Genomic DNA, 26,079 nt, shown 5'->3' on the forward strand with positions numbered 1-26,079 from the left:
AGTGACTGCAGCAGTGGCTGCTCTGGGGGCATCTGTGACTTTAAGTAACAGGAATCCCACTCAGACTGGGACAAATTACGTTTTAACAGCAAGTCCTGTGACCTTTACATTTTTCTTAGGAAAAGGATCTCCCTGCTGGAGAAAGTACAGAGATCTCTTTCTAAGATGTCTTTCCTGTGGTAACAGACATCATTTTCCAGAGAAAGGCAAAATGACTGATTTAGAAACAAACATGTCAGCCACACCTCAACATGTATAAGAGAATTTGTAATACCTTTCAGCCTGTCAAACAAACACAAATAAAACTAAGGTAGAACGGGAAATTCAGTGGCTCTTTTTTCTCTTCCATTATTTTTTTCTGTTTTCAATTAAAATCCCTCAGAGGTCCTTCCATTTTCTTTTCCCAGTGCAGCAACTATTACATTACCAGCTTTTCTGGTTTATAGCTTCAGTAGCTGCAATAACCTCAGTTCTCTGATTCCACTTCTTCACTTTTTCTTTAGATCTTGCAGACAGTGCAGAAGTTTAGTCTGCATTTTATAAACAGATTTATTCTCTGCAGCAAATAAGCACAGAGCTAATTATCAGAAGAGTATCAACCTTTTAGTGTGAACTGAGGAAATATTGCAACATTAAAGAAGGCAAATCAAAGAACAATATAGCCACTAAGTGACAAAACAACCAAAAAACAAGAAACCTCCAAGGGATTTGTGGAAGAAAGTACCTTCCTTACCACTTCTACAGTACAAATTCAATCTCATCACATCAGCTTGTAAAGGGATGTTTCAAGATGATGTTGAAGAAGTTTCTATAGCAATGGCATTCTCTGCATAAAATCTTAAGCAGTTAGATTGGCATACTCAGAAAACTAAATGGTATGCTTTAGGGTATTTTATTATCATTTACCATGGTGTTCCTACTTTGGTCCTGTTCCATGGTCATCTCTACCTTTCTTTCCCATATGACCACATCTTCTGTGGATATTATTTATTAAACAATTCAGGTTTTCAACTACATACAGTGAAAATTCTCTTGTCCAACTCTTTAACATTGCTCTTTTCTAGGCAGATGGTCTCTTTGAAAGAATCTTGCTGCACTATTATTGCAGACAGATCTCAGATGTAACCTGAATAAACTTCATTTCTGTGCAACAAATATTGGTACAACTTGGAGGGAGGGGACTACAATTTTTATAGAGATTAAATTCCAGAGATGTTGACTTTAACAGACTATATTTTTAAGTAAGAAAAAGTCTAAAATTAATTAGTGAGCAGCTAGTGAGTATGGGGAAGATTTTCATTAGTTCTTAATTCCTTCCAAGCCCATACACTTTTACAAAAGCTAGAGTGGGGAAAGAAAAAAAGCAGAACTCTCATTCTTTTAGTAACTCTTGAAGAACAGAACTAGTGTATAAAGTGTTAAAGAGATAGAAATCAACTTAAATAATTTTTCATTGCTAATAAACTTTTTGATAACATACTCCTTCTGAACTCCCATTGAACACAATTCTGAACTGAATCATGCTGTCAAAATGCTCAGAATAATGTTGTGCACTGCAGAATCTTTCATATCTAATGATATTTCCATGTCATAAATAACAAGAGTCTTCTAGTGTTCGCTGATCAATGAAATTAATTAGATACGTCATGTATCAAAATTTAAATAATAGCTCTTCTGGATCACATTGGAAATTCTTATATAAATAAGCTTTTCTTCCATGCAGATCAAACTAAATTAAACTGGAAAACAATAATATACTAGAGCTGTGCTATTCAGTGGAAAGCGTAGAAGGCAGCACTGAGGTGCTGAGGGGAAGACCAAGTAACATCTAAATATAGGCTGAAGGTTTTAATGGCATGAATGGCAGAGTAGCTTTATCATTCTGTCACTTAAAAGAAGAAGAACTTTATTCAGATGCCTAAATGAGATGGTATAAATGTACAGAAAACAAGTGTAAGCAAACTATTTAAAAGCTGAAAGGTGCTTTACATTTGTGCCTTGATTTATTGATTCAGCCAAATATAGATTGAGTGCCTGGTTCACTGTAATTTCAAACAACAAAACACAGTTTTCAATAAACTGAGAAGTTAAGTACATAAAATAAAAGTTATAAAATTGCATTAGCCTATTTTTTTGCTAACGTTTCATATGACCTTTCCACAACCTCTGTCTCTTCTCACATTTCAGTGAAAGAGAAATTGACATCCATAAAATTGGATGGCAAATAATAATTTAAATTATTAATAATAAAACGGTACCTGTGGTATAAAACCTTATCCTATCATTATAATAAGAAAGGTGTGGGGACATCTAATGGTTTAGAGAAAAGAGATGATTTTGAAAGGAAATAAAAATACTGGCACTTTTTTGTTCACCAGAAATTTAATTGCTTTCCTTTACTAAGTGTTAGAATTAAAGCAAGTTTAAAATATATTTTTTATATGTATTTTTATTCAGATACTGCTATCCAAAACCAAGAATGCTTTCCATTCTAAGAATTTTTTTTCTCTTGTTTGTATTTGAAATTAAGCAAAATTTGGGATTGTAGCTTTCATTTAGTATGAAAATCTGAAAAACATCCACATCTTGTTTTGATAGATACAGTCTCAAAGGTTATGGGGTTTTGTTTGTTTGGTAGGTTTTGGGGTTTTGTGGTATGCTCACTCTCTTTAGAAAACAAAACCCCATTTCTGCTAAGAAAATTCTCATATTTTAATACACACAGTTATTCCTGGTTCACATTACAGCCCAGCATTACAGCTTAATGTTAAACAATTCTCCTTACTTTTTAATTCCATAAGATACATACTTATAATAAAGATTTATTTATTTATTAAAACACAAACAAACACAAACTTTTCATATCATCTAAACAACTAAAGAAGCTAAAGGAAATTTGGGATCACAGATTGATTAAGACCCTCTACTAATCTGGTATATGGGAGCTAAGAAAGGCAATTTTTAGTGTTCATCTTCTTCTTTTAGTGTTCCTGCTGAAGGCAAAATCAAATATACCCTGCAGACAACACAGTTACACCCACATATTCCAGACTTAATGCAAATGGTCTGTAATTCCTCATTTTAGTAGTTATTACTGTGTCATCTCTTATGACTTCATTTATTTAAACAGAAAATCATGTTAACACGGTTTCTTCAGTTTTGAAAGTAGTTTTAAATTCCTTATTTGAGCTCCCTGGTATTTTTTAATTTTGCAGATGTAGCCTGGCAAACCTTGCAGAAACAAGTTACAAAAGAATGAGGAACACTGGAAGAGCTGAGGGAAGCTGGAAACCTGAGGTGTTTGGCTGAAGAGAAAGACCTGTTAGAAGAATTTGAGTCTACAAAGATGAGAAACTGCTATGAATGCACTATGGGGTTTCCACAAGTGGGCAGAGAATTAATCTCTGAGCTGCAATGACCCTTCCATGAGCAAACACCATGAAGTTTGTGAGTTATGGAAGGTTTTGTTTGCATAGTAAGAAGGTGGTAGAGTGGTCATAGTAAGAAGAAACTGGTGTTTCTCAAAGCTCCCACCGTGCTGGCACTATTATTCTCTGCTGCAAATACTGTCTGCTCTCTACAATGCTCTTGGATGTTAGTGCATGCAATGATGAGACAATTCTGCTTAATGCTATGGGGTCAGCCTACAAACAAATACCCTTAGAGACTATTACAGTCATAAATATGTGTACTAAAAAATTCCTACTCTGGCTCTCGCAGGAAATTACCAGAATCAGATCTTCCCATCTTCATGAAATAAATGATGGCAAATACAGAGAAACAGCTAGTTTGGGGTAGTTTTGAGGTTTTTTTGTTTGGTTGGGGTTTTTTGTTTGTTTTTGTTTTTGTTTTGGTTTGTTTTTTTGTTTGAGGTTTGGGTTTTAGTTTTGGGGTTTAGTTTTTTTGGTTTGGTTTGGTTTTTCTTCCTGTAGCTAATGAGGATTCAAAGCTGAAGGTCAGAAGCTGAAAAAAAAGTCTGTAAGGATAAAAAGTAGACTCTTATGTTAAGAACCCTTATTGATTAATCAAAGTAATTTTAAGCACACTACAACTTGACACTGCAAGCCTGCCAAAGATCAAGGACTATCTTGGTCTTCACGGCACTAAAACTGATCTGTGAATTAAAAATAAAAGTTGCATTACAGGAATACAAAATCTGTAGCAGGTAAATGCTCTGCACCATGAGTGCTAGTTCTACATCTGGTCTTGATGAAGTTTCACAGCATAACATCTGCTGAGTTCAGTATTTATTTGAAACAAAAGGACACTTTTCTCTTGGAAAACACTTGGAAGACCAAGGCACTTCCAGGTGTAAAAAGGGAGAAGAAAAAAAGGGAAAAAGAAAGATCTTCCACTTTTTCTGAGGTCAAATGTAACTCTTAGAAATGTTTGGGTTTTTCCCTTGGAACATTTCTTAGAAATTTGGGGAGTTTTTTCCAAGGGAGTTGTTGATTAGGAAAATTAGATACTGTCTTGGGATTTTAGTTCTGATCAATTGCTTTATACTTTGTAGAAGGTATCAGCAAGCACAAGGTTACATCTTGCATTATTTATTATCTCAAAAAATAGGTTAATTGAATTTCTGAATTCTTTAGAAGAAGAGGAGTGGAAAGTGCTCAAAGCCCAAGGCTATACCTCAGAGGCTATTGTTCAGCAAAGTCCTATGCCTGTTTCACAGTTATTATAAAAAGTTCTGATTTTGATCTGTCATTCTCTTGCTGCAGTAAAAATCATGAAACAGCAGCTCTGTGATCCTTCAAAGAACTCAGCTCTGAGACCCATTTAAATCACAACTTTCACCGTTGAATGTGTTCCCTGAAAAGTGTTAGAAAAGAGCAAAATATGTCTGACCAGCAAAGATCCCAGAGTCACTTCAAAGTCTCATATGCTAAAAAGCAGCAATGTGAGAGCACTCTATGGGATTTTAAGATGACAAATCAATAAAGCAAACCACTCCCAGAGATCTCTGACTTGAGGAACGGGTTCAGTGAAACTACACTAGGGAGCTGTGCAGTCTGGAGGAGACTGAAAGTGCATTTGTTATCTATGCCACATTATGCTACTCAGTGCCAGGCTGGGGTAGAAACCAGGAGTGGTTTCAGTTGAGACACACAGCCTGTGACTCCAGGTGGAATGGTGCAGGATATCGCTGAGTTGCCTCAATGACTCTGTGAGCATCACTCTGTTTAAATCTATCAGACTGCCCAATTGTAAAACCATGCCCTGCATGACAGAGACATGCCCTAGTCATGCTGATCCTGTACCCTTCATAGCCCTCACCTCCTAAGTGAGGAAAAAGTCAAGTTCTCAAAGAATTAAAAAAAAGAAGCCTAATAATTCACATATAAACAACTTCACTTACTTGAGTTTCTAGAAAAACAATGGTTGTAGGTTACAAATCCTCTGATAAACCTCTGGTTTTTACAAGAAAGATGCCAAAAAACATAGGTGATTCTTTAACTCTTCTTTAAAATAAATTTTTCCTTCAAAGGATGTTCAAATATATTATTCTTTCTCACCAACTCTTTGGAATGAATGCTGACATCTGGTTGCAGTATAGGAATACAATGAATTATATTCTTTCAGTGACTGACAATAAGAAGATTGAAATAACTTCTTAATGTACTCACCTGGAAAAATAAAACACACTGAATGGTATCTGCATTTACCTGCAGTTGTGCATATTTGCTTGTACCTTCTATGTAAACTCTTTTTGAAAAATTATGCTTTCAATGAAAATGGAATGATTTCTATTTAATCAGTCCCTCATTCTCAATTTGGAAATATGCTTATGTCATTGTGTCAAAATCAGGCCTAAAACAACACTGTTTGAAACAATATCTAAAAAGATGAAAAGATCTCTTTGAGATTCAGGAAATACAAATAAAAAATTTTCTTGCCCTGGGAAATGAAGATACCTTACTCTTGACAAGTAATACTGTATTTCACAGTATGTCCACTGATTTTCTTCAGAACTCTTGGGAGTAATAGTCTCTAACTCATTAGTCAGATGACATTTCATTGACTCAAATATAAGTTTTAATACAGTTCACAGGTCAGTAATGGGAGTAAATTGTTTAAAATTGTGCCCTTTTGAGAGTTGTAGACACTCATTAAATAAAGGTCATTACCACCATGCTGCTATGTGGAACTAAATACTAGAAAAATTTACTCTTTGCTATTAGTTTTGAAGAATTTTGCTAATAACTTAATTTTGTCTACGAAATAAACCTTATGTCATGTTTATTAAATCTATAAATAGTCTACACTTTTTTGGAGCACGATTTGAAGTTAAGCACTCTTAAGTAAAGCATTCAAGCAAATCTTTGAAAACTTGATTTTTATCTTTAGTTTCATGGAGGTCAAATAACCCACTTTGAGGCTACCTGAACCCAATACAATCTCTAACTTCTACACTAATGTGTGGGGTCGATTGTTTTTCATGCAGTCAGTGAGAAGAATCAATGCAGAAATATACTTTCTATTTTATGCCGTGAAGTAGAATAAGCAGTTTCCTTAAGCCTTATTCTTGAGTGACTTCCCATAGAAGTAGGGTCAATTACATTGATTTGTGAAAACGTCACTTTAAGCTAGTCAATCCTATAAATACAAATGTCCAGAATATACCAGCTGGCATCTGCAGAATGTATGCTGTAGATTTTCATGTCCACAGCCCAGGATGGTAAAATTTAGCTCCATTAAAACTAACTAGGGAATCAGCAAATCCACTGTGAGTCATCTGCACCTGCTAAGCCGTACATTTCTACATAACCAGCCCTCTCCTCTCGACATGAGGCTGGTTAAAAGCAGTAACAATACCAAGAGAACAACTGTGGTAGCTTCCAGCTTTTGCTGAGAAGCAGCAGTCAGGTGAAGGGTCTGTGCTGCAGCAGCCCTGAGCAGCTGGAGGAGGCTGGATTCTGGCTCCAGCTGCCTGCTGCCCTGGCCAGGTTTGGCTGCTGCTGCCGCAGTGTAAATGGGGTCCTGCCTCGCTTGCCATGCGCCAGTCAGGACTCCTTGTTTGCCTGAATATGTCTTTGCCCATTTGTAACTGGATGGAATTAATTAAATGCCTGGGTAAGGTCCACTGGAACTTCCTAATGAGATCCTGTGTGTATTGGCCTTGTCACAGTCAAGAGGGAGTTTCTAATGACAAGTTTCACCTTCCTTATTCATCTGCATATTTGTTTTTAGAGGCTGGTTTCAAATCTTTGAAAGAATATTCCCCTAACTGTACTAGATCCTAAATTATCTTTTTAAAGTGTCTATATGCAAAAGCAATTAACATTAATACCACAAAAATTATTTTCAACAAATGTCCTTTATACTTGGTTGCTGATTTCCTTCTGTGATACGTAGGACTTGCTTCCTTTCTTTAATGGCAGAGAAAACTAAAGCAGCAGTAGAAAGCTTTTTTTAGATCAGCAGAATAATAAAATGTATTATCCCTTTCACCTAATAATTCTTGCTTGCCTCCCTATAAGCATGTTTAAAAAGACACAGTTTCTTCTGACTCATAAAACAAACTGAATGCTGATGAGGTGCCCCACCATCAACACTAAAACAGGCACAGCGAACATGCTCCACTTGATCCTTGAAATATCTCCTACAATGGATGGTATTCCCTTACAACTGCCACAGTCAAGACTAGAATGGCTCAAAAATTTCACTGGAAAAAGTTTTGATTAGTTATATCCAGATCTCTTTGGAGAATGTTCTGTTTGCTTTTGCACTGCTATCAAAAATTTAGTAATTTGAATTTAGATGGGTGGTGAGTTGGATATTTCAGTCTTCACAAATAGCTGTACTGTCAATACATTTTGTTTGCATAAATGTTGAGGGGGTCAATTTGAAGAATACTTTATGTCTGCAGCTACTTCAACAGCCCATTATTTTGACTGGATTATTATTATTTCATATACAGATGGTTTTCTTCAAAGAATATGTAGTACAAATCAAGAGAAAAAAAAAAATCAAACAACGGTAACTTCAGAGAAATTCCATTAAGAAAATGTGTTGATTTTTTTGCTGCTGCAAACTTTAACACAAGAAGTTCATGCTTGGATATAGTACCCTTTTGTGATCTTTTTGTTTTATTTCTAGTTGTTGTTTATCTCATAATCTTTGATACCACTTTAGTAGTATGATAGATAATATTCCTAGACTTCCTGAAATTGGACAAACCATGCTTATATTAAGAAAAGACACTGATGTGTAAAATGAGCTATGATTTTTCTAAAAATGGCTTTTTAGTTTTGATTACCATTTTTGTTTCACTTTGACAATTCTGGAAGAAGATAATTTTTTTCCTCATTCTGGCTCCATAAAATATTTCCTCATCTTATTGTCCCTTGCTGTTCCATTATATACACAGTCTTTACTCTCAGTACAACTTTCAGTGGATGGAATGATTTCAGCCAGAGACAGTTTGCTAAGTTTTTAAACTTCAGATTGTAATTACCTTCCCCGATCATCTCCTTGTCCTTTATTTTCAACTACCTAGAGATCTGATTTCACTGACATTAACTTTACTTTAAATCAAGGGATACTCAGTCTGGATAGGAATATCTAGGTACTGCAGTTTGAGCCAGCAGGAGAAGCTTCAGTATGACTTCCCATTGTTATGTGTTGTTTAATTAGATTTTATTCTTACAGACACTGCTAAACAGAAACCCCAATTAAAATATGGACTTATGGGTCCTTATAAGCAGCATAACAGATGAACTTGATGTGCAAAAATCACAGGTACAATTATAAGAATTTTTTTTTTTTTCTATCTGCAGGTAGAATTCTTGCTTTCATTAAAAGAAAAAAAAACTAAATAAGTCATGACTCAAATGTCTTCTATTCATACTGCCTTTAAAAATGTCTTTAAACTCCCAGGAGACAGGGATTTAAGGTAACTTAAAAATAATGTCTAGAAAGGTTATTAGGATAAAAAAATAAAGTGAAAATAAGAAGAGAGCAATGTCTCAGGAGAATATGAATAAAACAAAGAGAAAGCATAAAGAATATTCCCAAAACCTAGAAAAAAACTTATTGATTGTCATATAGAAAATTCCATGAAAGTAATATATTTGAATCTTAATGCAGTAGAAAATAATCTCTACAGGCTATTATGGTAGGGATAACTATCTAGTAAACACCTGCTCATATAAATATAGAAAAAAAATTTAAAATACTTTGTCCACTGCGAAAAAAGAATTACTGGACACAGTCAACAATGACACAAACACTACATTCAAACCTCTTACACATCTGATGCTGCTAGTAGTTATTTTCCACCAAAGTTAGTCTAAAAGTTAGGTTGCAACTAAAATTAAACAATCCTAAAATTCTTATATTACAATATTTAGTTAGTACAAGTTTCAAAGTGCAGTAATGAAATGAGAACATAATCTGACCTTTCAGTTAATATAAATATTTATTTTTGCATTCATTTCATGAAATGGAATCTATTTTATGCAACAGGATCTATTTTTGTTTTCATTTTTTAATATATTAGCAACTGAAAGTTATTTTTAAACAACAGTTAGCATTTTTCTTTAATCTACTTCCCTCCTTTTCAAATTTGAGCCTTTCTGGGAAAAAGAGCTGTATAAAACATCTCAATAAATATACAATTTCTTGGTGAATGGTCTGTTCTTATTTGTACGTGTTTGGGACTAATTAATAAAAAAATCTCCTGTTGCCTGTCCTAGTATTCATTGTTTTTATATTTCAGGTATACATAGACTATGTTTTATCTCTACATACTAAAGTATACTGAAGTTTTTTATCTCTTAGGGTTTTAAATTATCTTTATATTATCCAGAATATTGGAGAAATATTTTTAGTAATTTATTTTCAAGGAAAAAATATAATTTGTCACTTAAGTCAGCCAACATATAAATTGGAAATAAAAAACTTTAATTCACTTCACCAAGACATTATTAGAGATATCGTGGGAAGTTAACAGACATATGGCAAATTAATTACACCATAATTTATACTTGAATAACCAGAAGAGATGCACAGATACAAGCAAGCACAAACACACACACGTGCTTTTGCAAAGGTTTCTGGTATGTCTAGAAGTGATATATTTGGTCACTGTGTCTGAACAACACTGAATATTAATACCTATATATGAACTATATTCTAGTCTGAACCATACTATGGTTTTAAAAATGTTTTTACAAGCAGTTAATCATTTCTAATGAGCAGCAAAGAAACACCAATTATTTTTAAAAATGTCTCAGTTTTCACTTGCAAATTTATAACTAGATAGTATTTTTAAGTAATTTTTGGTCATCTCACATTTAGTGAAGAAAAAATATTTCTAAATAAAATTTATTGTGCAGTCTGTATCCATTTCTATAAAAATAGAAATTATTTAATACAGTCATATTTTTGCATTTTATTCTCACTCTGTACATGTTAGTAATTCTTTTTTTTGCGTTTTTCATCTCATCAGAACAATAGTACTGTATACTGATAAATACCAATAGGGATGTCAGAAAAATATGAAAATAGCCTCACATGGAGAAAATCAAAGAGAAAGGTACTATATGTGAAGAGAGGAAAGGTGCTATATGTGAAGAGGGGAAAATAAAAAGAGAATTTTAAAACATTTTCTTTGGCTTTTCAGGGAAGCTTCTCTTGGAAGAGAAATGCTAAAAGCATTTTTAAGAGGCTGGAGTAATAAAAACCAGCACAGAACCAGGAGGTGCGTGGGAGCTCTTCCAGTCTGTCAGCTAAACAACAGAATGTCACAGTGCTGCAGCACCCTGGGGAGCACATACACCCTTACAGGTATATTCAAAAGAAAAAGGCTTTTTTATTACCTTAATCAGAACCTGAATATGTCCCATGGCTTTTGATGACTTGAAGTACCAGAAGCTCATCACACAAGTCCCACTTGATTCTTTCCATATGGAGCTCTTCACATGGGCTTTTTCATTTATTAGGCCTATTGCAGTGGCCTCAAGATACAGGAAATGTCCTGAAATTAAATGATGTATTAGTGAAAAAATGTTTTACATTTTCAAATTAGATTCCAAAACTCAGCAAACCAAATGCAGAGACATATGAAGAACACTTCCCTCATAGGTCTCATACTAGTCAACCTCAGCTCAGGAGAAAAAATGACCATTCCTTGTGCACTTCCTACATCAGGAATAAACTGGTGGAAGCAGCTTAAAATTTGGATTGACTTGTGTGGAAGACTGGGAACTCTTCCATGTTTTCCAGCTACTTTGATTACATGTCCCTGCTGAAGTGCAGTACTTGCAGTTCTGACAATACATCACACAATAGCCACATCATGGTAAATTCCAGGATAAAGTCTCCTGGAAGGTAATCTTCAAAACAACAAGTCACACTGTATAAAAAACTTGTGAAACAGGAGAAAAACTTTTAGGCATTTATAAATCACTAGGTATCCCTAATGGTTCATATAACCTTTGGTCATTTTTACTCTGTATGAATATTAATGAACATATAAATTATTTACTTAGAGAAAATTGCAAAATTAGATGACTAGAGTTAATATTTTTCAACACTGAAATGATCCTTGAGAGTTCCATCTTTATTTTTAATCAGAAGCATGAAAAAATTCTCCAAAGTTTTCAAATTCATTTTTTTCCTTTGTACAAATAATAAATGTGTATTTCACATAAACATAATTATATTAAAAATAACACAAAATTTTTAACTGCACATGTACTAATATTTGCATATGAATTAGGGTAAAATAAATTTACTTCACTTGATAATGCATAAACAAATGGGCTCATTCTAACTTTGACTCTTCATTGGCTCAGATATGATCACAGATGTTTGCCATGGTATTATGGGATAAGAAATTTACATTTTCCCTAAGGTCAAGCATATATTTAACAAGCGTACTGCTGTATTTGTGATAATACTTTAAATATGTATATATTTCCAGACAATGCAAACGATTTTTTTTCTACATATTTTGGAGTTTACTGGGTTTTGTCCTTCAGCAGTTTGTGTAAATATTCAACAACTGCTATCACACCTTTGTGCAACTCTGCTGTGAATATTTCAATTTAAGGTCAGTCCTGAGCTCAGCTTTGGTAACAACTTTGTCTAAGCTACAGGACCTTCAAAAACAAAGTATGAAGGCACAGAGCTTGCAGCAAGAACAAGAGCAGATGACTGAGTGCTTTGGCCAAAACAAACCAGAGATGCACTAACAAAGGAGCTTTGTTTGTTTAGGGAGATTTATTTACTTATGTAACATTGTCTAAAATTAAAGTATGAATAGTCACTATGGGAAACTGTAAGCTTCCTGGAAATTACTTCAAGCTCTGGAGGAGTGGGACCCCATGGATCTCAGAGCTGAGCTAACTCACCCTTGCAAATTGCAGCCAGACCAAATGCCTCTCTCCAGACAAGTATCAAATTATCTTGCCTGATTCATATGAGTAACAACTAAGATTCAATTTTCCTAAATTAAAGTTATTGTACAAGGGTAATTAATATTTTTAGATTGTAACACATCTAATTCATTAAAAATGACACTCTGATTAGAGATTTTAGAACTCCCCTGCTGCCTGTGAAGGTACAAGACATTTCATGAAGACAATTATACCTTATTTGTGAACCAGCAACATACCAGTTCTATTTCCAAGCGTGTGGTCCCCGGGAGGTCTAAGACTTTGAGGAGAGCTGACCCCTAGCACCCAGTTAAAGTTGTCAGCCAGGGAATTTTGCCAGCCACATCTGCCATTCTCAAAGGTGCAGGAAGTTCCGCATTCACTCTCGTCTGTATTATCCCCGCAGTTGTCTTCAAAATCACAGCTTTGTTCTGGTCTGTAACACTTGCCATTCTGGCACTGCCTATGGCCATGTGAGCAGGAGCCTGAAAAGAGAAGAATGAGGGTGTCCTGGTGAATCACAGTGCCATGCATCCCAGCAAGGTTACTGGAAGGTTACATCTCAGAGAGCTTAATATTTAGGAGGAGGAGGGTGGTCCAGAGCAGTTTTATTAAAAGCCTTTGGTTCCCCTGAAGTACCAATCCATTATCAGTTTATTTCTTTTGTATTCTGTCAAGTGATTGCCTAAATAAATGACTGTTTCCCTTGTAAAGCCTCAGAGGGCAAGCTCCAGCCAGGCATTCCATCACTAACAAAGCTTTCTAGTCTGACTTAATTGCTGGCATTCTCCTTTCATGTGGTGTTGGATTAAATCATTTTATTTTAGCTGCAAAGTTGAGCCTACTTTAGGAGCTCTAATTTGGAAGAAAAAACTTTTCTGTTTTAACTACAGAGGTTTGCCTTTTAATGGGTTATTTTTTTTTTATGAGTTCAGTAGGTTGATGGTGTCCTTTTTGTGCAGTCTTCCTGCCATTATTGAGGGATAATTCTGCTATTGTACAGCCTAAAGATTGTAGGACTCAGACCACAGGATCTATTTCCAAGTTGCATGTTTTCACTTCAGATCAGTTTCTGCAGGACTCTGAATAAAACATAGCACTTTAGTACATTCTGTAATCAAGAAGTGAAACACAACGTTCTGAAATGGACCCCTTCCCATTTAATTTTGTACAGTCTGCTGTGCCAGAAATAAATGAACAAGCATAATTTTATTTAAAAATAGAAGTATGAATATATGAGCTCAACACACAAAATTAAAATATGTATGTCTAAAAATTAAAATATGTACATGTCTAAAAGTTGCATAAGTACAGGGAGAATCTGAGTTAATTGATACTGAAAATCACATGGTGCTAAAAACTTGTTTCCATTACCACTGTATTAACTTGAAGGAGCTAAATGACATTCACATAAGGCTGGATTTTATTGAGGTCCAAAAAGCTGGTTTATTAGTAAAAGAGAAAAGGACATGGGGTATTCATTTGCCCCATGTTGGCAACCTTCATCCCATGACATTTGTTTCAGCCAGACTCTAAATTACAAATACTCCAAGGTGAAAAAACATTGTCAGAACCCTTTGCTGTAGGTTTTGGGTAAAGTGAAAACAAGTCACTTTATTTCTAGATATTAGTTAAAGAAAACAAGTGCTAACCCCTCCCTTTCAAGTTAAAATACTCCTAAATGTAATTCTTTAAAAATAAATTTAAAATACAACTACATATTGGAATATGATAGAAATATCTAGCAAAATTTCCAGGTAAAATATTAATTTTTAATTTCTGATTTCTTAGAAATATAAAAATATGTATCAGGTCTGCTTCAAAAGACTTTGTATGATTTGGCTCTTAAAAATTACTCAGAAAAAGGAGGAAAAAGTCCTGATCAAAAAGAAGCACATAAGAATAAAAATCTGATACTGACTTTGAAAGTGAAGAACATCAAAGATCTCGAAATCTGGAGACAAGAAAAATGGATAATCTCTGACCAGAAGAAAAAGACTTGTTTGAAGTTTGCAGCTACAACTTTATAAAAGCATCAGTGAAATCTTTTATTAGAATATGATCTCTGAAAATGATCCTGTCAAAAGAATGGTGCAATTGTATTGATGGATCAGTCAGTGTCCATCAGAAGCTTCTATCAATCTTCTTCAGAATTTCAGTCATTTGTGTTTTACCCCAAAGGGTGACAGAGATTTATTATAAAATTGCTGTCTAATTTAAGTGACGTATATTTTTAGGAGCTAGTTATTATAACCCTACCTTTCTTTTAAGTGATTGCAGTAAGAATTTAGAAAAACATTTATTTTGTCAGTAAACTAGGAATTTAAATTTCAAGATGCAATTCATACCTTGAAATATTTTCCCTTGCAGTTCAATGATTAATAATTGCAATAACTATTGAATTTTGAGGTCTCTTTGTAGCATTGTTTCCAATTTCAGGTTACAAAAAAAAAAAGAAAAGAAAAAAATCAGAGTTGAAAAGTGGAAGTCTTTGTTTCCTGGGGAAAAACAAAAAAATCCATCTTGAATCCTGGCATGAATGAATCTTTCCAAGCATGTGTAATGAATGATATTACACTGCCTAAGTGAGTCTGTAACGTGACTTGCTTCTGGATGTACTTCCATAGTTTAGCTTCTCTTTAAATGACATTTCTAAGGCTTTGAAACTGTAGGGAAAAAACTTCACTAAACAAACAAACAAACAAACAACCTCCCCTCCCCCAGAAAACAACCCCAAACCTACATGAAAAGGAATTTCTTTTTAGAGTTCACTTTCTTCCCTACTTTTTCTGAATCTTAATTTTTCAAACACTGTTTATACAGATTCCTGTGTGGTATAAGAGAGGTATTTAATTGAGAGGAACTTCTTTACAAGGTTCAGTAAATTTTTCCTCCACTCAGTGTTTCTTGAGGATTATTAGTGGGTACATTTTGTCCTATGTGGTAATTGCATAGACACACTAGGCTGCAGTAGACCCTTAGGGACTCCTAGAACCCCTTTCAGATAAATATCTTTTATCTTATCTTTATATGTATCCTTCAGATAAATAATCCTTCCATTGAGGAGGATTTATACAGCAGCTGCACCAGCTAATAATCCTCTTGCCTATATACCCTGAGCAAAATCAACAGGTAAAACATTTGTATTTTAAAATACGTTTTTAGGAGAAGGATTAATCTCCTTAATTTATAAGTGTGCTTTTCTTAAATTGATTTTGAAAAAAATGAAATTTACTTGGAAACATCAAGAGAGAAAATATTTTTTTCTTGAAGACAACCTGTCTTATTATTGAACACTGAAGCAAAGAAGGTCTCAAGTAGTCAAGTACTTTTCCTCATATTTTCCTCATACTCTCCTATGCATCCAATAAGGAATGGAGGTTTTCCTTTCCACTCCTTTTGCTATGAATATATTTATAAAATTATTTTTATCATCCTTTCCAGAAGTGGCCAGATTATGTTCTAATTTGGATTATTTTAAAGTTGTTAAATTTAATAAACTGTTAACCTTCTTAAACTTATTATATTTAATAGTATCAGCATTGACATTTTCCAAACCAAACCAAAATCAAATGAATGAGATAGTTTACAATTATTGGAATAATCCATCAGTAGCTATGAAAAATGCTTCAAAATATTTTCAAGTTATTTTATTTATATTTACATAGCTAGAAGCATACTTTCTTCTAAATCACAGCTAGGACTCCTGTAGAAGCACAGTCTGGTATAGAGGCCAGAGTAATTAATCAGCAGACTTAGAGTGTGACATCCCAGGGATAGGGACTCTCTGGATAATTTAGATCTTTGCATTTTTTCTGTAAAAATTACTCCACTATCCTTCTTGCTCTGAGTAGATATTACTGTATGACTGAAATCTATATGTCCTTACAAAAATAATTTGTTAACAAGAACATCTCTCCTCTAGTATCTCACCAGTGTAGCCCAAGGACACAGAAAAAAGTGCTTTCAACACTGTTAATGATGCATGGTAATACTGACTTGTCAGTGCAGGAATGTGAAAAATGCATCTCATTTCAAAAGCAAAGCTTTGGAAATGAAAATAATTTTTAAAGTCTTTCAGGGTTTTTTGGGGTGTTGGGGAAAAAAAAAAGATTTAAAAGGTACGATATTATATCAGCATTTTTTTTAAGAAATAGGTTTTATTTTCTCCAATTGAGTGCAAACATTTGGTTTTGTAAGCCTTGCAAGTACTTTGACATATTGATTTGCATTCTGAACAACTGAAAGTTAGAAAAACAGCAGCTTGAGTTAATTTGCAGCAGGGACTTTTAGAAGAAACTGCTGAGAATCTAAGTTACTGCCACAACAAAGAGCAGATGAATGCTCCTCCAACAACCAAAACTTCCTCAATTAATTTCTTATCTTGACCATTCCCACACACAAACATAAGAGAATTCTTTTCCATTAATCAAATCCAATAATATTCAACCTCAGAACCAAAAATAACCAAAAACATAAACAGCAAGATAGGCAATTGTTCAATATTATTGTCTCTGCTCATGACAGAGAACAGAAGAATCTTCTTTGTTTTGTTTGTTGGTACTTTGTTATTAGAAAAGTGTTGATTTTTATCAGGCACTCAATACACTTTAAGACATACCCAACCTGTGACACATTCAATGGGCCCTAACACGGTGCTTTGCATCATTTAAGGCTACTAGAAATTCTGACTTGAAGGCAAGAGGGGCTACTTGGTGCTTCTTCATACTTACATTACTGCATATAAGCATGGCAATGCTAAAAACAATATTATAAAGAGCAAAATATTCTGTTTCAATTGCTTAGATGCATGTGAGTGTGCATTCACTCAAAAGAAATAAAACCCAGGTTTTGATTAGACAAAGCAGCACAAGGTCTTTTTAACTCCCCCACTCTTACAGTGCTGGCATACTAATACCTTCAGTAATAGAAATAGTAATAGAAATAGAAATATTTCCCATGTTGCTTGAGTAATTCTACACCTATTTATTCTATAAAACATGCTAGTAGGGCAACTTAAAAGGAAGGTTTTAGTTAATCTCTTTGGGTGGTAAATCCCCATAGTGAATAAGAAGATACCTATGACTGAATTCATTGAAAGATAAACTCCTTCCACTGCAATAGCATTGACTGGTTTCTTCCTTGCCAGAAACAAGATATAAACTACATGTTAATATTCTTATTCCAGTGCTAATCAGGGGGTCTGTGTCTCCAAAATAAAGAAAAGAACAAGCAAGGAAAACTCTTGTAACAGGACACACAATTAACAGGAGCAGTGATACATCACTTCTTTTATACAGTCTTCCCTTTCCAAAGCCATGTTGAAATTTATAACCTATCTTCCTGAGGGTGAACCAAGAAATACTAAGAGAAAAGGAATTTACATCTAGTTTTTAAGCAAAGCTTTTCCAGAAACAATAATATTCATCTTATGCATCTACTACAGTGAAAATGACTAAATGCTAACGAAAGCGAAAAGTTTAACTCATACTCCTGGGTTTACACTTAGCAAAAATCCAAAATAAAATTATATTGCACAAAATTTTGGATTGCCGTGCTCTGGCTCAAATAACTGAAGCCCAAATATACTGCCTGAATTCCTTAATAAAGGCACAGCAAAAGAAACATTCCTTTGGTATCAGATCCACAATCCTAAAAATATATCAAAAAGGTGCTGCATGTCCTTTAGAAGTACAACTTGAAGCTCACATGAAATACTACATAATTGTAGGCTGACATCTTGTCTGAAGCAGATCAATGTAACAGTGCTTTGATGGTAGCCTGTGCTGGTGCATAACTGGTGACATCCCTATCTTAGAGCCCAAAATGGTTTAGTTATGACCTGTGGTTTAATGGTGCAACTGCTATCTGATTGTTTGGGGGGTGGAAGACTGGCATCTGTATTTCCTGGTGTCAAGAGCAGGCTCTGTTCAGTGGTTTCACTGGCCATATTTCTGATGGGAGAAAAGTCAGGAGATTGAATCTAAAGTATAAACATGAGGTAAAGCAGACACCCATAAATTAGAACAGTTTGAGCATGAGAAACAGGTTTCACAATCTCTCAGTAGCTGAGGTATTTCAGAAAGGAATTTCTACAAGGAGATCAATGAAAAGTTGGTTAGACAGTGAACTGAAAGCATTTTACGATGTTATAACTGAATCTGAAGGGGGAGAGATCATCACAGGCTGCACTGGAATATGTGTTTGTTTCATATTCTCCACGTACCCCAAGCTGTTCCCCAAAGCATATAGTGGAAGGTGAAGCTGCAGTGCAGTGATAAATTACCTTTGTGATTTATCTTCAAACTTGCCAGAGCTGCTGGACTGTGTTCACTAAATGTGACAGGTGGAAAACACTTCCCCCAAATCCTACTCAAAGCCTGACCAAAGAGTTGTGATTTAGAGTCACAGTCCTGATTCTGAGACCAGAGATCAGAACACTGTCCTGGCCAGATTTAACCTTGGTGAGAGGGGACAGTAGACATGGAGTCCCAGAACATGAGAAACACTCATTCCAGAACAGAAAGTATGAACAAAAGTATGTTGAGAAACCTTTCTCTGGCAAATAAAGGCAGGTAGGAACACACAGTATAAGCAGTAAAAAGTCTTTCTATTATATGTCCATGAGACCTCAAATATTTTCCAGAAAATGGCATTTTCTTCACCATCTTAGACACTATGAGGTGGTCCAGTCACATTTTAATTTCACATAAGACTGTTCAATATTCAAAGGGGAAGATAACAAAAAATACATCTATTATCAGCTGGGGATCTCTAGTGTTTATGAATGTCAACCTCATCCCTTAAATCAGTATTAATATTCAACAATACAAATTTAAACTACAAAGGAAATGGTTCTGGAGAATTCTCACTTGTGTACAGGTGAGATTAAAGCAAGAATGAGCTGCAAAAAACATTATTTGCTCAGAATTTCTATAGAAAATGACAATGTTTAAACACAGCTATATTTAAACTCTTCAGAAATATTTAAGGGTCAGGTGTAGGAGAAACTAAAACTACCCAAAACTGATTAAATTGAATGTCATGACCCCAATGAACCCTCATTTGTCATTACTCAGAAGGAGTACATTTCAGGATTAGTTTATTTACCACCTTCATTTGAAGAGGACATGACGATTAAAATATTTAATTGGTGTCTTGAACAGCCTTCCACATACATCTAAGCCTCCAGTGAAGAGGTCAACAGGAAAAGGAAAAATGCTTTATGCTTGATGGAGGAGAAAGACACCAACAAACTCCTTAATCACACAGTATCTTATAGAAATGTAGCTTCAAATATGTTTAAATATTTGAAAATACTTGAATATTCAAATATGTACAAATATGTATTTCCCTTCCTCCGAGTTACATGGTTTTTTTCTCAGACACTAAAAGAAAAAGACTAAAATTATACCCATAAAGTCAGCAAAAGAGCTTTGAGGTGAGATTCTGAAAGCAACAAGAGTTACACTTGGCACTGTTATTCTGTAATATTGTTACACTGTCTCCTAGTGTGACTAAGGAATTCTGCTCCTTATCTTTTTTTTCCAGCTAGGATGAACAATTAAGACCAAAAAAATTTATTGTTCTCATTTAATGTTAATCCAATCCAGTACACTCACTTATTCCCGAAAGCATTAATAACTTTATTAACTGCATTGCCGTTCAGCATGTGTTCATGTTTACCAGAACACTTTGAGGTAAGCAAGTAGTAGCACATCTGCTTAGCAAGTGACTGAAAATGGAAAGAGCAGAACACTTTATGGTTAGAAAAACATGGTTAGGAAAAGAACACTGATGAAATTGCTTGGTGCCACTTCACAGGATTTCCACAGCTCTTACCACACAAGCTCTGCCATTCAGTTTTCCTCTGCTTGGAAAGGAAGGTAAGGGAAATACAGAGAAAAGCACCAAAAGCCCTGAAATCCAAGAAAACAATACTACCTAAACCCCTCATATTTACCTAGCCCAAACCTTCAGCATTAAGTCCAATAGAAGCCAAGTAATTTCTTACACAATCTTCCTTTGAAGCTCTGACAAATTCCTTAATCTACAGCTTTTCATCAGCGTGGATCTCATGAGCAAAGTGGATATTGTTGACAGGAGAACTGCCAAAACCTCATCTCTGGACCTGAGGAGAGCAGCCCTCAGACTGCTTAAGGAATTAAAGTTGCCTGGGGAAATGCTTTTGCAAGTGCTGGGATCCATCCATCAGTGCTGGTCACTTTTTTAAACATCATCTGCTAATAAAGGCACAGGAGCAGGCAATTCCCAAATGTAAGAAGTCAAGCAGGTGAGGCAGAAGACCATCTTGGCTGAACAGGAATCTTCTCTTGGAAACAGGGAAAAAAAGAAGGTGTATAACAAGTGGCTGCAAGGGCAGGTGACATGGGAAAAATACAGAGATGCTGCTGGCCACTGTTGGGAAAATAAACGTGCAGCAAAAGCTCAGCTGGGCAGAGCTGTGGGGGGACAATAAAAGGAGTTTTTTCAAATATATTAATGGCAATCAACTGACTACAGGAGGAGGATGATCTCCTCCCAGATTGACAGAGACAAGGCTGAGGTGTTTAACACATTCATTATCTCTTTTCTTCAATATGGATGATGGACCAAGGGGCTGATCTGACTTTCAAGCAACAAATAATTGTGGTCCTTCCATGGGCAAGAATGCTTAATAAATTTTAACAGTTAACAGTCTTTATAACACTTATTCATGTACTATCTTTGTTTATCCTAACACTAAACAGCATCCAGGCACATCTTGGGATAGTTCAGTACCTTGTGAAAGCTAAAATAACATTTTACTTGGAAGTCATATTTTGTTGAAATATTTGAGAACAAAAGTTCAGAGAATGAAAGTGAAGCTGTGAACTGAGTTGCCTGAAATGTTTCTTGATGTAAAGCACAAAGCATAAACTGGACTTTCAAATAAACTTTACAAATATCCTGTTAAAAACAATGTTTGTTTACGGTACACCCTATTGAAAATGTAAATTCCTAACTAAGAATGTAAAATGCAGTCCAAAGTGACTACTGAGAAGCATGTGCTTAAAAAATATGTGAGTTAAATTCTGTTTCCTACACTTCAAGAGGGAGAATAAAGAACCAGACTTGTCTTCAGTCTTAACCACATATAGAAATTTTTTTTCCAGAATGTCTAGAAAATTCAAATGCCCAGCAAAGCTGTAATGCACTAAAGGTAAAATAGGACTAGATTCTGTGAAATAAAACTTTCTTTTCAGATCACTTTTGCTGTTGCAAGACTTAATAGTAGAAACATCTGATATTTCTAAGAATGCTCTGTACTGTGACATAATTTCTCTACTTTAAGATGTGTGACAAAAAGAGAAGTCATTACAGACAATTAAGACCAACTTTCTATCTAGTTCTTGGAATGCAGAGCAGATTTACAGCTTTCATGTTCTCAGATCACCCAAGGAAAGGCCAGCTCTGAATGTGGAATATGTAAAACAGAGAAATGTCTAATAAGAAGAGCTAATAATGACAGTAGCGCTGGTGGTCCTGAGAAAGCTCAGGTTTGGTAAAAGTCTTCTTACTTGATTCTCCCATTAGAGGGAAAATGAACGAGCAGAGCTCTTTAAGAGGGTTCTCCATTATAAATCTGGTACCAGAATTTCATCTTACAATTTTTGGAGCAGTTTGGTTAGAAAAGCTATTCCCAAACCCCAGCTACTCACTGCCAAAATGAATTACCAGCTCATATTGTGAATTTAAATATAAATACCTGCCCTCACCTGCTGCTCAGAGACTCACATCAAACTGCCAGCACCAAAAGTTCCTTTCTCCTGACCTTATACTTATTTGGATGCCTGGGACACCTTTCCCAGAAACAAGACCATGGAGACCCAAAAGTTAAAGTAAGTTTTGAAGATATTAAACAGTTTTGTGAAACAGAAAAACAAGGGCTGACAATGCCCTACCTCCAAGGACCTTAGATGACATTAATCATGTTCTGAGATGACATTAATCACATTCTGTAGGCCAGTTTCTAGAGTTGTAATCAGTTATGGGCCCAGTTTAAGCTCTGCTCTCATCTGACTGCTGATCCAAAGAATTTGTGGGCTTTAATTTCTCTATTAGATGTGAGAATAACTTCTTTGACATAAAATTATAATAAAGTATGGGAAATTTCTGCAAATTATCTGTACTTTACTGTATGTTCAAATGCTGTAGTTGTTAGGGGCTGAAATGTATCCTTAATCCCCACAGAATGGTGGAAAAAAATAATTTTAACTTCCTTAAAATTACAACTCATTCAAAATTTTTGTCACATTTTGTCATTTTGCAAATTAAGCCAGTAAAAAATCTATATGATTTTCTTTTTTATTTAGTAAATGGGCACATTGCTTTCCAACCTTTATATAATCTGGTAAGATTAGAGTTCGAAATAAAAGGAGATAGATCAGATCCCAAATCACAAACAAGCAAAAAGAATCAGAAGAAGCTGTGAAATTAATTAGGTGGTGAAAGGGCAATATTTCCAGTTAAATTGATAAAGTACAATGATTACAGTTACACAGATTTGTAATTTAATTGGAGAAAGCTCAACAGAATTAGAAGATACATCACCAAAATCTGGGCTATATATTTTTCTCCTTCACAGTCAATAAAAGGATAATTTTCTCCATAACAAATAGACAGTACATGTAGAATTTGAATTCAAGTCACCTGTATTCATGAATACTTCATATTTAAAAGTATTAGATTTATATAAAGTTCCTAAGCCAATCTACATATTCTAAAGTATATTTCTACCATTTTTCTGAATAATATGGAAATAATTGTATCATGTACCAGAAAGAGAGAGAAAAAAATAAAACATGTAGATTTCTTGGTTTTAAAATACCACCATGATAAACCTTTTGTATTATTGCATAGGTGAAAATAAAAGTTGTTCCTTGCATGGAACTTCATTTTAGATACATCTGAGAATATGTTGCAGTTCAGGCATCAATGAAGAAAAAAAATATTCACAATCTGCTGTATGTAATTAAGGCAACTACATGGACAGATTCAATCTCCCAAAAGAAATGATGAGCCCTCTTCATATTTTTTTTTGTTTGGGGTCTTTGTCTAGTTGGTTGATTGTTTTTTGTTGTTGCTTTGGGGAAGCTTTTGTTGTTGTTTTGGGGAAAATTGTTTATTTTTTTGGTTTCAGATTTATTTTTATTTCTTTCTTTTCCCAGAATTGGTTTTAAAATGCTTTAGAAATAATGCTTTATTCATTTCACATCCTGTTCCCTCAGTCAATGGTCAATGCTGGCTGCTTCAAAAGAAGCCATAAATGCTTTGTTATTTGTTTAGATCTGCATAAAGAGGTTTTTTTCCTCTTTTCAGTTGATCACATTATGCACTGAATCATAAAAATTTATTATTCTTGTAATTATATATTAGTTATAAAATCTGCCAAAATTATTTCTATTTATGTGTCTGTAAACTTTTATAGATCTAATTATAACTGCAAGAGAGGGCTATAAGCAATGTCCTTTGTCCTTTAGAGCACACTCTAGAGTTCTGAGCAATATTTCAAATGAAAATATTTTTGGCAAATCTGATTTCCTGATTATTCTATTACTTTGCACATATCTATTTTAATTATGTTGCTGACCAAATTCCAAAAATTTTAAAAAATTTTTGTGAAGTAGAAATTTGTACTAAAATGATTTAAAAATCAGTATGGAACAAAAAAAAATCCAAATGAACCAAAACAAAAATATCCTCAAATAATAGAAAAACAGCAGGACTGCATTCTTTAATGTTTGCTTTTAAAAGAAAAGGGAAGTGCATGAGTTATGAATTAAGAAACTTTGCCTGAGATATGAAGGTACTCAGGGTGATATAAGCTAGGAATAACTATGAATAAAAGGAAAAGTTTTTGTTAAAATGAACTTGCTTAATGGGACTGTACCCAGTGCTAGTTATGAACTAAAAAAACCTTTCTGAAATCAGCTGCCATTGCAGGACATTCACTTCCTTATAATCCCTGTAACATCCAGCCCCCACAGGTGTGTCAATATTTTATACAACTACACTGGAGATAAACAGTCACAATTTAGCAAATCAATTGCACCCTGAGTGACTGGCAATGAAATGGGATGTTATTGAGTTACACAGAATAACACAGTCCATCTTTCACAGGTTCTGGAATCCTCTCACTACCACTCTGAAGCAGTTCCAAGAACACAAAAGCCCAACGCTCAAAAAGGGCAAAACAATCAAGGTTTTAGGATTTATCAGGAAAGAAAAGAGAAAAAGAATCATTTTGCTTCAGTATCATTCCTAAATGCTCCATGCAGACCTGATTTTACAATCCCAAAAGAGTATAGTGGATTTTTATAAAAGTCAGAGAAAAGAAAACATAAGGAATAGATTCTGTGTAAGAAATAATTTGAAAGTCCTTCAGTGTGTAATAATGCTTAAGGATGATTGCATAGAGAACAATATGGAGTAGGTGTGTTTGACTGTTCACTATTTTCAGTAAAAAAAGGGTAAAAACAGAGTCACTTTCTCAGCAAGTGGCAGAACAGTACAACTTGCTGCAAAAAATAAGAAAGGGACTATACTGAATGTGCTTCTAGGGAAACCAGGCTCTATACAGAAGGCAATTACATTATGGTTTACATATCCAAAACCACATTTGGTTCATAAGGTCTCCTAAAAAGGAAATATTAGTAACATTAAAAGGAAGTATCATATATATTCAGCATCTCACTGACAGTAGAGAGGATATCAAGTGAAATGGACCTTGATGTGATTCTCTGTTAATATTCCTATGTTCTCAAAGTTCTCAAAGACATGTTCCACACTTTAGTGATTTGCTTTTAATTTGCTGGAAATAACTGTCTTCTCTACAAAACTGAAGTCAGCAGATACCAGTTCTCTAGTCTCTGGGAATAACTTTTCTTTATTGTAGCCAGCTAATCTGATCAGGCAGCCCTTGGCAGCTGTTGTATTCCCAGACGAATGGTGGGAGACATGAGCAGAAACTCTGATAGAGGGATCTGCAATTTTTATAGTAACAACACTGCAGGAGGGAAGGGATAGAAAGAAGATAGGAAAAGCAAGTTTAGAGATCATGGAAATTGTTGTCAAATCCATGATGCCTCTTTTGTTAATATCTGTAAGTATAAAATATTATTCATGGATAACTTATGGGTTAATTAATGATCAATTCCATCCTTCACCTCCATGGGCTGCAATGAGACAGCCCAACTCACCACAGGCTGCAGGGGAACCTCTGCTCCAGCACCTGGAGCACCTCCTCCTTCCTCTTCCCTGGTACCAGCAAAGTACCCTTCTCTTGCATATTCTCACCCTCTCTCTGGCTGAAATTGCTTTTGTGCAACAATTTTTCCCATTCTTAAATCTGTTATCACAGGGATGCTGCCACCACCGCTGGTGGGCTCAGCCCTGGCCTGCAGTGGGTCCATCCTGGAGCCAGCTGGAGTTGGTTCTGTTGGACACGAGGGAAACTTCCATCACCTTCTCACAGAAGTCACCCCTGTAGCCCCTGCCACCAGAACCTTGCCACACTCACCGAATGCAGAATCCACTGCAACTTTCACAAGGTTCAGTGTGGCCAGGTCTCTTCCTGGGGTGCTGTGGGTACAGGCAGACTTTTACACAAGGCAGAACTGAACTAAAAAATCTTACCCCACTGCAGAGACAC

General features: G+C 35.0%; 1 protein-coding gene across 1 annotated transcript in view; it reads right to left on the bottom strand.

The window, feature by feature from the left end:
* Positions 1-26,079, bottom strand: part of MALRD1 (MAM and LDL receptor class A domain containing 1) — a 240,390-nt gene that overhangs the window by 108,060 nt on the left and 106,251 nt on the right. Inside the window, exons 26-27 of the mRNA XM_033511660.1 lie at positions 12,626-12,871; positions 10,827-10,984 (exon numbers count right to left, since the gene is read on the bottom strand). Of these exons, the coding sequence (XP_033367551.1) occupies positions 10,827-10,984; positions 12,626-12,871 (404 nt within the window). The remainder of the gene's footprint in view (positions 1-10,826; positions 10,985-12,625; positions 12,872-26,079) is intronic.

This window comes from Parus major, chromosome 2, assembly GCF_001522545.3.
Source record: "Parus major isolate Abel chromosome 2, Parus_major1.1, whole genome shotgun sequence".
NCBI classification, from domain to species: domain Eukaryota; kingdom Metazoa; phylum Chordata; class Aves; order Passeriformes; family Paridae; genus Parus; species Parus major.